At 39.4% G+C, this 14,202-nt stretch overlaps 1 protein-coding gene across 1 annotated transcript in view; it reads left to right on the top strand.

Moving 5' to 3' along the window:
* LOC126108553 (ankyrin repeat and protein kinase domain-containing protein 1-like) overlaps positions 1–14,202 on the top strand; it is an 87,547-nt gene that overhangs the window by 51,660 nt on the left and 21,685 nt on the right. Inside the window, exons 3-4 of the mRNA XM_049913839.1 lie at positions 4,881–4,956; positions 13,271–13,411. Coding sequence (XP_049769796.1) covers positions 4,881–4,956; positions 13,271–13,411 — 217 coding nt within the window. The remainder of the gene's footprint in view (positions 1–4,880; positions 4,957–13,270; positions 13,412–14,202) is intronic.

Consider the following 14,202-nt stretch of genomic DNA (forward strand, 5'->3'; position numbering starts at 1 on the left):
AGGGAAGAAATTCAGTTTAGTCTGAACCTACAAATTTATCCTACTGTCCCAAATTTTATATTTGGCTCACTTATTTTCTAATAAGAAAATAATTGTTTAAAAAAGTAGCTGTATATTATTTAGCTGAAAGTATAATGAAGTTATCATAAAAATTTAATTTTTTAAAAACGGTAGTTGAAACTAAGTAGTTGAAAGTGTATGATGTTCTTCAACATTTTTGATTTCCATACACTTATTAAACTGTTTCCTGTTGTCCATACTTCATCTAATGGATTTACTCCTGATCTCATCTAGCTTATCTTTCATCTGCTTTGGTTCCCAGACCACAAAATCGATAGCCTGGTAGTTCATTTCAAAAGGAGATTCATTAATAAATATTGACTTTTGCTCTTCCAAAAAGTGTGAGGAAGAGTACTGATAAATCTAATCAGATATAGACTTCCTTTTGGTTTCTTGATGAGGTCACTAAATTTCTTTGTTAACATCTGTGTTTTGCCAACTTTTTCATTATGATAATTCTTATTTCCAACTATGACTTCTCTATGAAATACTGCCAGTCCATTGCTTAATTCTTGCACGTCATTCATCCAAACACATTCAGATGGTTTTTTGTGTATATTTCCTCATTAAGACTCCACCAAAAGTTGACTCTAAATTTGCTTTTAATTTTGGGAAATAGACACCAGCTATTACTCTTTTCACACCTTTATACTTTTAACCTTTACTTGATTTTATTTCATTTGGATTATTATCAGAATGTAATGCTCCTGAATGGTACAACATATAAATATAATACTCCTAAATGGTACAACATACCAGCATAATTTGATAAATCAACAATATCAAGTTTATCATTCATGTCATCTATATAAATACCTATTTTAGTTGACAGATTCGTTAATCCATCTGTACCTTGATACTGTTTTCACCAATAGTTACTTTATCTCCATTGATTTCAAGGGACAAAGTAAGAACAAATTCAAATGTACCTACAGCTTTTAATGCAAAAACTTTATCAGTATGATTAATATACTTTAACATTCTTTGTCTTATATTTATTTTTCAACATCACCCTGAGCTTGCTGTATTAACTTCTCTCTAGTTTTAATCTCTGCTTCATATTTATTCAATTCAGCTTGTAGTTTTTATTTCAGTTAATGTACAGCAATGCAAAGCAGGGTTATCAACAGACCATTCATAATGCATATTTTGGTATAAAGGTAATTTTCTATGATATGAACCCATTTGTTCTTCAACATCTCTATTTTCTTCAAATACTTTCAGGCTATCATCAGCTAATCTTTCAATTCCTAGTTTTATCTCCTCAGTTGCATCAATAAAGTGTTTATCTTCTATTTTTATACATTTAATATTCTATTCTAGGTAATTTTTTTCGAAGCTGGAGCTCTTCCTTCAATTCTTCAACTTCTTTCTGTTTCTTTTAGTTTTTCTAACAAGTTGTGGGTCATATTTTGCAAACATTTACTAAAGATAAAAATACGAGTTAAATATTTTTAATGTCTTACATTCTAGTTTAACATGTTAAATGTGTTGCCAAAAATATATGATATTTCTCTTCCTAGTCATATATAATGTAAGAAACCAAAACTGATCCTCATTCCAACATTTACTTTAATACTCTTTAAAATCACCAGAACTTAAATCACAGCCAACAGACTCTTGGTAAATATAATTTACATTTATGTCAGCCTGTCTAAAAATATTTAAAAACTTTAGATTATCTCTGACTAATGGTTTAAGTATTTTAGAATATGTGTGAGCTAAATAAAAACAATCTATTTCTCTGTGTCTACCTCTAGTAAAATATTCTCTAACTACACATTGACCCTGAAGACCGAAATCATCATGTACTTCAAGTGAATTGTTTTGACATTGATCCAATGGTGTAATTTCATCATAGTCCTCAATAAAAGTAGTATTCTTCTCATTAATTTTTTCTTCAAATTTTTTACCTATTTTTAGAAATTCATGATATTTCAGTTGATCTACACATACAAGTGATTTATTTTCTTCCAGTTTAACCATTCTGGAGGTAGAATATAATTGTCAATCATTAATGTAGCTTTGCCACAACCACTTGGTCCTATTATTGCAAATCAAATAGAATTGTGTAGAAGCTCACCTTATTAATGTCTGATTTTTTCTGGAATTCTTATCTGTCGTCCCCATCAGTTTTCATTTATTTGATAACGTTTTTGTCAATATTAACTGTATTGCTTATTGTATTTGAGTGGTGAGTCATCTGTTCTCATAAAAGATTCACTCCAGAGAGATGTTGCACTAGTTGATTTTCATACAACATTTATAAGTCCAAATATTACATAAAAAGATAATAAACTTTACTGTGTTGGAGGAACAATAGAAATTCCTATTGGTAAATACAGTTGGAAGAGCTTGGAAAAATTTAGTCATTCAAACAAGCATAATATAAATATTAAAACAGACGAAATTTTAAGTACAGTTACTACTGAGAGTGATGTTATATTAGATATGGACATAAAATATAGTATTGGATGTGTGCTAGCATTTTGTAACCAAATTACTGAATCTAATAAAGAATGTTGATAATGATACCCCAAAAATTATTCTATTCGAATTAATAGATATAGATGTTAATATAGGTGGTGGAATGTTTATTAAGCATACTCATTCTTTTCATCAAAAAACTAATATTGTTGCTTTATTCAAGCTTAATGCTGATATTGGTGGACCACTAATTCATAAGCACATTATCCCACACATATTCCATTTTTGGACACCATATGGAATTTAGAAAAAACTATAAGTGATGAAAAAGATAATATGATTGACTTCAAACATGGTGCTCCAACAATTAATTTAGAAATGGCTTATAAAATTTTATCCTTCTAAAATGAACAAGATCGAGAGCTACCAGTTTTACTCATTTCCTGTGAATACAGAAAGAAAATATAACCAAGTTTTTTCTAATAAGGACACTGAAAATAAATATAAGAGATTAATGACTTCATCCTATGCACATTCAATTTACATGAGCTTTAGGATTGTTACAGCTGATGGATCAGATTACGAAACATATGACGAAAACTTAATAATAAGTTAATTGATAGTCATTGATTTCATAACCATTAAGAAAGGAAATAATTAATGTCTAGATAAGAGCATTCTCTTATTACATCATCAGTTTTGTTGTCCATAATTATGGATCGAAATATACTTAATAATGACAAACTAAAGAGTAAGAAAAATGAGGTGCTTTATCCACTATATGCCTGTTTGATTATTTAAAGATTATAAAGAAATTACATGGGAAGGTGGCTTGGAGCTATTATTCTTAGATAGCTGTAAGTGAAATAAGATACTCTTCCATAAGAAGAACACTTGGATATTTGTGTACCTATTATTATTATTTATTCGTTTCCCCGTTTAAGGAGCAAACAGAACCATTAGTTAGCACTGGTATTCTTAGATTTATTATTCTTCTTTTCTTCCCAAAACAGCTTCATCCTTTCACTATGTACTTGTCTTCTTTTCTTGTCCATCTGTTTTTCAATTCCAGATTCTTTTCCATCAGGTTTGTAGTTGTGAACGTATGACAGTTGATTTTTTGTCTGTACGCAGTGGTGTGGTTTCTAATGGGCCTATACTGAGTTCTGTGAGGTCATTTTGGGTTTCTGTTAGCCAGCGTGTCCTGGTTTGTCGAATTCCTTTGACGATATGGAATATTTTCTTGGCTGTTCTAGAGGCGTCCATTCTTGCTATATGTCCATAGAATTTGAATCGCCTTTTCCATGCAACTCATGTGAAACGTTCAGTCATTGAGTACAGATCTTCAGAGTGTTTGTGCATCCAGGTACCATCTTAAATCTTGGGTCCAAATATTTTCGTGAGTATTTGCCTGTTACTAAATATGAACCAAATTATGAGCCAGAGCAAAAAGAAAATGGAGTGAAAAATCTAAAAATTCTGATATCTGTTAATGACTTACAAATCTTAGAAATAGCTGGATTAAGTAACAACAAAAAGTTTCAGGGATTTAAGAGAGTTTGATATCCCTTACTGCGTATTTGTCATGTTTCACCCCAATTGTAAAAATCACCAACTGACTGATTCATCATTGTTTGACCAAGTTAAGCTACATGCACTATACTTGAAAAATAGAAGGAATTAAAATTTGCCTGAGGATCTGTGGAATTTAGGCCCACCAAATAATTTCCCAAAGCTTATGACACATTTCTTGATTTTAAATGATTTGCACACTGGAAAGGTGATGTTAATATTAGTACATTAAATCTCGTAACAAACTACTTATCTATGTAATTAACTTAACTTGCAGAAGGAATAGTTTTACCACTCAGAAGACTATGATGAAATTATGTACAACTTTAATTGATAAAATTCCTGTAGACACTTTAGCATTGTAGTAATTTATAGCAAGAAGAATCTAACATTTGATGCACAACACAGAATATTAATTAAGAAGTTTTAAATAAATAATAAAGAAGAAAGAATTTAATGATCTAGAATTTCTAGTGTAATTCCTTACTTTTATTGTTAATATTTATATTATTCTATGGAAAAAAGTTGAATCACTTTGCTATATTCTCAACTACTCAGTTTTGGCTATTTTTTTAATTAAATTTTTTATATTCACAATACCTCCAGCTACTAGTTTCAGCTACTTTTGGAAATAAATATTTTTTATGTGAAAATAAGTGAGCAAGAAGTAAAATTTGCGATAGCAGGATAAATTTGTAGGTCAGGCTACATTTTCTTAAGAAATTGAACCAGTAGCAATAAATTTATGCTACAGGTTGTTGTTCATACAAGTGTAGAGGGTACTATGTACGGAAAAAGGACTCAATGACGCCATGTTTCAGGATCATCCGCAATAGCACCAGCTCAGGAGAATAAGGACACAGCAGCTGTTGACTTGGAGCAACCATCAAAAATCAGGTAAGCATAAGACAAGCCACTGATCTGTATTGCCCAGTTTTAAGCATGTATGTACTTCTAAACCTACAATGTTTACAACTGAGTTTCTGTCGATCTGTTTGTGGCATAAAATACTCCATTTTCTGAGAACTCAGAACGTTCTCATTGACTTGTCATATCAGGTTTATCGAATCTCTAAATTTAACTGTGTTTCTAGCTAGTTAGTTAGCGAAAAAGATAATGAAATAGCCAAGTTTTTCGTAGCTTCATCAGTTGTTTTGACCCTATTTGCAGTCATTAGTTACGTTCAGTTGCATATGAGCATGAAACTAGTTTTTTCGTTTTGACATCAAGCCTCTGAGGGAAAGGTACATTATCTGTGGGCACACCAGGAGCCATTCTAGCGATGAATGAAATGATGTGCTGTTCAGAACAGAAACAAGCCAGAGAAAATGACTTGTACAGTTTGCAGCCAGGACACTCAAGTGTGCAGGCCCTGTTCTCTGTGTTGTGGTTGTCACTGTAAACCTGTTGATGCAATGTAGACATTACTGTTCTTTGTTGTGTCTGATACTGCTGATAGTTACTTGCAAATGGCATCATGCTGCGCAGAGGGAAGATTAAGATGAGGAGGAAGTGCATCGCCCAATACCAGCACAAGGAACTTTTCAGTATGCTGCAGCGTGGTCAAGCAGGACAGTACTAGACCTGAAATATCCTATTTGTTTTGTTGCTGTGCAGTAAAGCCTCACCTGCAGATAACTTATGTGTAGTGTAGCAAACCGTCAGAGTAATCACTATTCCCTACATCGGTATTACAATTTGGCGACTCTCTTATTTCTCTTTCACTTTCCATGTACAATTCTGCAATAAAGCTACAATTTCCATAAAAAAAGATCATTTACCCTCACCAGGGGAATTATATACAACTTGTGCGAAGTACACCAGATTCTAAGTAACAGTATTTGGTTCCCACTCAGAGCATCTAGATCTACATGTATATCTACATAGATACTCCACAACCCACCGTACTGTGCGTGGTGGAGGGTACCCTGTACAACTACCAATCATTTCCTCTCCTGTTCCACTCGCAAATAGAGCGACGGAAAAACGACTATCTATATGCCTCATACGAGGCCGAATTTATCGTATCTTGTCTTCGTGGTCGTTACGCGCAATGTACGTTAGCAGCAATAGAATCGTTCGGGAGTAAGCTTTAAATCCTGATTCTCTGAGTTTTATCAATATTTGTCGAAAAGAACGTCGCGTTCTGTCCAGGGATTGCCATGTGAGTTCCCGAAGCATCTCTGTAACCCTTACGTGTTGTTAGAACTCACTGGTAACAAATCCAGCAGCCCGACTCTGAACTTCTTTGATGCCTTCCTTCAATCTTACCTGCAACGTATCCCAAACATCCGTACCTGTACGGAATACATGTATTACATGGGGTGATGTAAGCACATGTTTCTGGAGAGTCTTGTTGCTTATTCCCCATACGCCATGTAGTTACCTCACAACACAACAAACCAGTCCTCATTGCCACATGGCAGCTACAGGCAGTTTCTCACAATACTGTACCTTTCCTTCATAGTCCCTGGAACTTTCTGTTAAGATGTTCCTCGAGGTATATGACGAACTTTGGTGCTCTACCCTCTGTAACAAACACAGGGAGAGGATTGTACAGCTCAGTCTCTGCCTCCCAGTCTTGCTCGAAGTTCTGTGGGGTGATAATAAAGACTGTCCAGCGAACTCTGTACTATTTCCTTCTGATAGGACCTTTCCCACTGCGTCTGTTGCCGTTACTGATCCATCGCAAGCAAATTCAATATTGATGAGACCTTAATATCTAATTATTCTTTGTTTCTACTTCACCTCTCAATACAAGTACTCCCTACAAGTCTTGTGGTTAGTAGTTCTCATAATTCCCTGTATTTTGCTGCATGATTAAAGATTCATGCAACACTTAAAGAGCAGCTTGACAAATTGAAATTATTATCTTCGAGAGTAGATAGCCAACTCTGCTTGACTTGGTTCTCCTTTAGTTGTACATTATCTTGTAAACTAGTCAACCCAAGTCTCTGCTGTTCGTTGTAATGTAACACGAAAACTAATGTTAAAAATAAAACACACAAGGCCACAGCTGTCTTTTGCAGAAACCATGTTACTAATACATTACTTTTAAATGTATTGTAACTCTATTTGTGGTGTTCAGATGCATATTTCAGGAAGTCTTTTGATATCTTAAATATCTTCAATGATGTAACTCCTTTATTGCTTCAGATTTCACACACTATTGCATGGTATTTTCCATCTGCTCCTCAAAGCATCAATTTTCCATACTAGTTCCCATTACCATCCCCTGTGCGTCCACGAGTCAATAAGATACCAATCATGAAATTTATTCACAACTGGAAATCCACATAGCTGTCACCAGCATAAAGAAATGACGACAATGATAATTTGTGTTTGGCCGCGACTCGGACCTGAATTTCTCACTTTACATGAGCAGTCGCCTTAATCAGTCTAGCTATCCATGCATGGCTCGTGTCCACACCCATACTTCCATATGTCATCATTCACACATCTTAACCAGTACTCATACACACATCATGTAATTCCAATAGAGAGGAGGGCACTTTAATTGGAAGTTACTGCCTAGAATCGGCAGATAAATAAGATATTGCAGTGCCTGTGTTGTTAAGAATAACAATGCAATGGTCCTTCAGACATGTGCGCAAGGAACACTGCATTGTTCTTGTTAAATCACAGGCGCTGCAATATCATATTTATCTACCGATGTGAGGCAGTGAATTTCAGATAAAATGTCCCCCACTGTACGAGAATTACATTACGTGTGTGTGCCAGTACAGATTGTGACGCAGGAACAATTACGTATGGATGTTTGGGTCTGGCTGTGAGCCATGTACGGATAGCCAACGGGATTAAGGTGACTCTCACATCAAGTGGACAATCCGGGTTCGAGTCCTGGTCCGGCTCAGATTTCACTGTCATCACTCCCTTACCCAGCTGATGGTTGCTTGCACTCGCAACTGCGATTACATTTAAGGTATTTCATAACGGCTTTAGCCAACATGTTACATACCAACTTCTGTCAAGTGGCTTACTTATTATAACCGCCATGTCTAAATACTCCTGCTGTACTTGTGTACTGCACTGAGAAAATACACTCCTGGAAATTGAAATAAGAACACCGTGAATTCATTGTCCCAGGAAGGGGAAACTTTATTGACACATTCCTGGGGTCAGATACATCACATGATCACACTGACAGAACCACAGGCACATAGACACAGGCAACAGAGCATGCACAATGTCGGCACTAGTACAGTGTATATCCACCATTCGCAGCAATGCAGGCTGCTATTCTCCCATGGAGACGATCGTAGAGACGCTGGATGTAGTCCTGTGGAACGGCTTGCCATGCCATTTCCACCTGGCGCCTCAGTTGGACCAGCGTTCGTGCTGGACGTGCAGACCGCGTGAGACGACGCTTCATCCAGTCCCAAACATGCTCAATGGGGGACAGATCCGGAGATCTTGATGGCCAGGGTAGTTGACTTACACCTTCTAGAGCACGTTGGGTGGCACGGGATACATGCGGACGTGCATTGTCCTGTTGGAACAGCAAGTTCCCTTGCCGGTCTAGGAATGGTAAAACGATGGGTTCGATGACGGTTTGGATGTACCGTGCACTATTCAGTGTCCCCTCGACGATCACCAGTGGTGTACGGCCAGTGTAGGAGATCGCTCCCCACACCATGGTGCCCGGTGTTGGCCCAGTGTTCCTCGGTCGTATGCAGTCCTGATTGTGGCGCTCACCTGCACGGCGCCAAACACGCATACGACCATCATTGGCACCAAGGCAGAAGCGACTCTCATCGCTGAAGACGACACGTCTCCATTCGTCCCTCCATTCACGCCTGTCGCGACACCACTGGAGGCGGGCTGCACGATGTTGGGGCGTGAGCGGAAGACGGCCTAACGGTGTGCGGGACCGTAGCCCAGCTTCATGGAGACGGTTGCGAATGGTCCTCGCCGATACCCCAGGAGTAACAGTGTCCCTAATTTGCTGGGAAGTGGCGGTGCGGTCCCCTACGGCACTGCGTAGGATCCTACGGTCTTGGCGTGCATCCGTGCGTCGCTGCGGTCCGGTCCCAGGTCGACGGGCACGTGCACCTTCCGCCGACCACTGGCGACAACATCGATGTACTGTGGAGACCTCACGCCCCACGTGTTGAGCAATTCGGCGGTACGTCCACCCGGCCTCCCGCATGCCCACTATACGCCCTCGCTCAAAGTCCGTCAACTGCACATACGGTTCACGTCCACGCTGTCGCGGCATGCTACCAGTGTTAAAGACTGCGATGGAGCTCCGTATGCCACGGCAAACTGGCTGACACTGACGGCGGCGGTGCACAAATGCTGCGCAGCTAGCGCCATTCGACGGCCAACACCGCGGTTCCTGGTGTGTCCGCTGTGCCGTGTGTGTGATCATTTCTTGTACAGCCCTCTCGCAGTGTCCGGAGCAAGTATGGTGGGTCTGACACACCGGTGTCAATGTGTTCTTTTTTCTCACGAAATAAGCGTCTAACGAAAAAAGTACAAATAACGAAACTTGTCTATCTTGAAGGAGGAAACCAGATGGCGCTATGGTTGGCCCGCTAGAAGGCGCTGCCATTGGTCAAACGGATATCAACTGCGTCTTTTTAAGTAAGAACCCCCATTTTTATTACATATTCGTGTAGTACGTAAACAAATATGAATGTTTTAGTTGGACCACTTCTTTCGCTTTGTGATAAATTGCGCTGTAATATTCACAAACATATGGCTCACAATTTTAGACGAACAGTGGTAACAGGTAGGTTTTCTAAATTAAAATACAGAACGCATGTACGTTTGAATGTTTTATTTCGGTTGTTCCAATGTGATACATGTACCTTTTTGAACTTATCATTTCTGAGAACGCATGCCGTTACAGCGTGATTACCTATAAATACCACATTAATGCAATAAATGCTCAAAATGACATCCGTCAACCTCAATGCATTTGGCAATACGTGTAACGACATTCCTCTCAACAGCGAGTAGTTCGCCTTCCGTAATGTTCGCACATGCATTGACAATGCGCTGACGCATGTTGTCAGGCGTTCTTGGTGGATCACGATAGCAAATATCCTTCAACTTCCCCCATAGAAAGAAATCCGGGGACGTCAGATCCGGTGAAAGTGCGGGCCATGGTACGGTGCTTTGACGACCAATCCAACTGTCATGAAATATGCTATTCAATACCGCTTCAACTGTACGCGAGCTATGTGCCGGACATCCATCATGTGGGAAGTACATCGCCATTCTGTCATGCAGTGAAACATCTTGTAGTAACATCAGTAGGAAATCATCATACATTGCACCATTTACATTGCCATCGATAAAATGGGGCATCAGCCAAGGTCGCTGATGTTCCACTTGTCGCAGCTATCGTGGATTTTCCGTTTCCCAATAGTGCATATTATGCCGGTTTGCGTTACCGGTGTTGGTGAATGACGCTTCGTCGCTAAATACAACGCGTACAAAAAATCTCTCATCGTCCCGTAATTTCTCATGCCCAGTGGCAGAACTGTACACGATGTTCAAAGTCGTCGTCATGCAATTCCTGGTGCGTAGAAATATGGTACGGGTGCAACTGATGTTGATGTAGCATTCTCAACACCGACGTTTTTGAGATTCCCGATTCTCGCGCAATTTGTCTGCTACTGACGTGCGGATTAGCCGCGACAGCAGCTAAAACACCTACTTGGGCATCCTGATTTGTTGAAGGTCGTGGTTGACGTTTCACATGTGGCCGAACACTTCCTGTTTCCTTAAGTAACGTAACTATCCAGCGAACGGTCCGGACACTTGGATGATGTCGTCCAGGATACCGAGCAGCATACATAGCACACGCCTGTTGGGCAATTTGATCGCAATAGCCATACATCAACACGATATCCACCTTTTCCGCAATTGGTAAACGGTCCATTTTAACACGGGTAATGTATGAAGAAGCAAATACCGTCCGCACTGGCGGAATGTTAGGTGACACCATGCACTTATAGGTTTGTGACTATTACATCTATCATAAAGCGAAAAACGAGGTCCAACTAAAACGTTCATATTTCTATGCGTACTTCACGAATATGTAGTAAAAAATGGGGGTTCCTATTAAAAAAAAACGCTGTTGATATCCGTTTGACGTGTGACAGCGCCATCTAACGGGCCAACCATAGCGCGATCTGGTGTGCCCCTTCAAGCTAGACGAGTTTCGTGCTTTGTGGTTTTTTCATTTGATGTTTATTTCGTGAGATATTTGGCCCGGTCACTATCAGTTGACCACCATATATATATATATATATATATATATATATATATATGTATATATATCGTGTTCTGTCCTTGTTTGAATTTCCTACCTGCTCAGTTTCAAAGTTGCTCCCCCTATGAAACTTAATGGCGGGGTAAAGCAGTTTGCCAGACTCAGGCTACAACTCGCACGGTTTAACTCAGCCAAGAAATATCACAGCATATTCCACTGCAGAATGATAATTTCATTCTGCTCTCCCCATGTTTACCATCGTTGCCTCGAACAGATGTTGCCTAATAGACGAGCTATAAAAATCGTCTCATGATCACAGTACCACATTACCTATTTTTAAAAGTTGTTACCGTTGTAATATGTGTGGTTGTTGTGTAGTCAAACAGTCCTGTGCAATAGTTCTTCTGCTGGATCAGCGTAACTGTTGGCCTTTGCATGTACCATGGTGGTTCGAAAAGTTCTCGGAATGGAATGGAAAAAAAAGTACTTTCATCACTGAAACTCTTTTGTTTTTCAATGTTGTGTCCTTGTACATTAATGTACTTGGTCCAACGGTGTACCAGTGCATTGATACCACCTCGAAAATGAGTTTCCTCCAGGCCTGCAATATAGTTGCCTCTTCCGACTATCAATTCTCCATGTGAATCGAATCTTCGGTCACCAAGAAAAGTTTTCTGGTTTGAGAAGAGATGGAAGTCTGACGGAGCCATATCAGGTGAATAAGACGTGTGTGGCGACTATTCCTACCTTAGTTCGTGTAATTTTCCCATGGTGACGGCACATGTTTGCGAGCGCGCATTGTCTTGATGGAAGATGACTTTCTTCCTTGCTAACGGTGGCCTTTTCTCGAGTATCTTCTGTTGCAGTTTGTCTATGAGGTTAGCATAGTATTCTCCAGTAACTGTTTGCCCAGTGTGGAGATAATCTAGAAATAGAATCCCCTCCGCATCTCAGAACACTTATGCCATGACCTTTCCCGCCGAAGGAACTGTCTTTGCTTTTTTTGGTGGCAGGAAATCAATATGTTTCCACTCCTTTAATGGTTGTTTTGTCTCTGGGGTATAGTAGTGCACCCAAGTTTCATCTGTGGCCACCAACCGTCGCAAAATATCTAGTTCGCGTTTCTCCTAAAACAGACCAAACATTGTTCTGATATGTACATGCGTTTTGGATCCAGCGTCAAGAGTCGCGGCACCCATCTTACAGATAATTATTTTCATTTCTAATTCTTCAGTTAAAATGTGATATACCTTTACAGACGAAATCTGGCAAGAGTGAACAGTTTCACGCATTACCAGTCGGCGATCCTCCATGACTATTTTGTGCGCTTTTGTAATGATTTCTGGAATAGTGAGACATCTTGGCCGACCACAGCGCGAATCATCATATAAGCTCTCCTGACAAAATTTAAAATCATTCGTCGACTTGGCATCAGTTGAATATGAAGGGGCAGAATCCCATAGTTTATTCTGGAAATTGCTTTCATACCTTTCTTTAAGAAGCACTTAATCACTTCTATAATCTAGATTTTTTCCATCTTCGAAAATCGCTACGGAGGAACAGTGAAAGAGTCACATCACCGCCACACCTCTCTTCCAAGAGCACTCGTGTGTCACGTGGTTAGAGGCAACAGTGCAATGGATATCACGTCAACAAGTCGTAGTGCTAGCGCTGACCTCTCGTGGTGATTGCGAGAACTTTTCAAACCACCCTCGTGCCTTTAGTTTGTGCCTCATTTTGTACAAACTGTTGTTTGCTATGCTAAACTACTGGTGCAGGAAACTTGACAGAAGCGCTGGGTACATTGATTAGCTCAGTGGTAATACATCTTTCTTAACAACAGTCTTTGGAATTGTGCCTCTGCTACTTCTGTGTGGACAACGTGTTGGCAGCACTGTATGTAGTGAGCTGTGCTCTCGCCTGTATGCACACATACGTCTGTCCACGCAGCGTCTCTCTGTGCAGGTCGCCAGCCGCTACAGCCAGCGGGGCCAGCCCTTCCGCACAACCGCACAGCCGCCGCAGCCGCTCCCCTGTCTCGACTCCAACGTCCTCTGCTACCTGCAGCGGTCGTCCACTTAACGTGACCGCCGTCTCTCTCCTTCGGTGAGTCCTGGCGCACGATGAGCACATTTTTATCAATTTATAGGGCTCTTAACCGAGTGTCATTGCTTTGTTGTATTTTCCCATACATCAGAGAGTAAGTTTGTTACGAAAAGCTATACCATTTATATACGAGGGTGAGTCAAACGAAAACCTTAAATATTTTTTAAAATATCTTGCCCAAAACAATCATTCTGCAAACAACATAGAACAGAATCTCCGAATACTACACTTTGCCAACAAAGGCACAATACGTGACCTTCTTGATGAAACTGAAATATTTGTCTACACAAATACAGCACCTGACAACGTACTCAATGATCAAACTGAACTGAGAAACAAATTCTTCCTTCAGAACTTTGAAGATCTACTAGTTCAAAACAAGTAACCACCCAATAAACCCTACACCGGCTCCCCAACCCCCCCCCCCCTCCCAATGACTCACCCCCCCCCCTCTCCTTACATCCTAACCACACTGGTGTCAATGTAATATACCACCACAGAATAAGACATGTACCATATCTCTAAATGTTAAAGCCCTCCATTGCTAACATAAATCAGCACATTATACATATTAATTCTAGCTGGAACAAACATAAGCTGCCTTTACCAATATCCCAGATCACTCTAATGTTAGAATAAAAATAAGTCAACAGTTAAAGAATCTTTTGTTCATGATTTTAAAAATATTAAATGTGCAGCCATTCAAACAGCTTTAATCCATTACAAACACTTTAACTCTTATACATATACCTTTAGCTAAAATAAACAAAATCTGCTCTTGATAATACTCT

The sequence above is a fragment of the Schistocerca cancellata genome, chromosome 11, assembly GCF_023864275.1.
Source record: "Schistocerca cancellata isolate TAMUIC-IGC-003103 chromosome 11, iqSchCanc2.1, whole genome shotgun sequence".
NCBI lineage: Eukaryota > Metazoa > Arthropoda > Insecta > Orthoptera > Acrididae > Schistocerca > Schistocerca cancellata.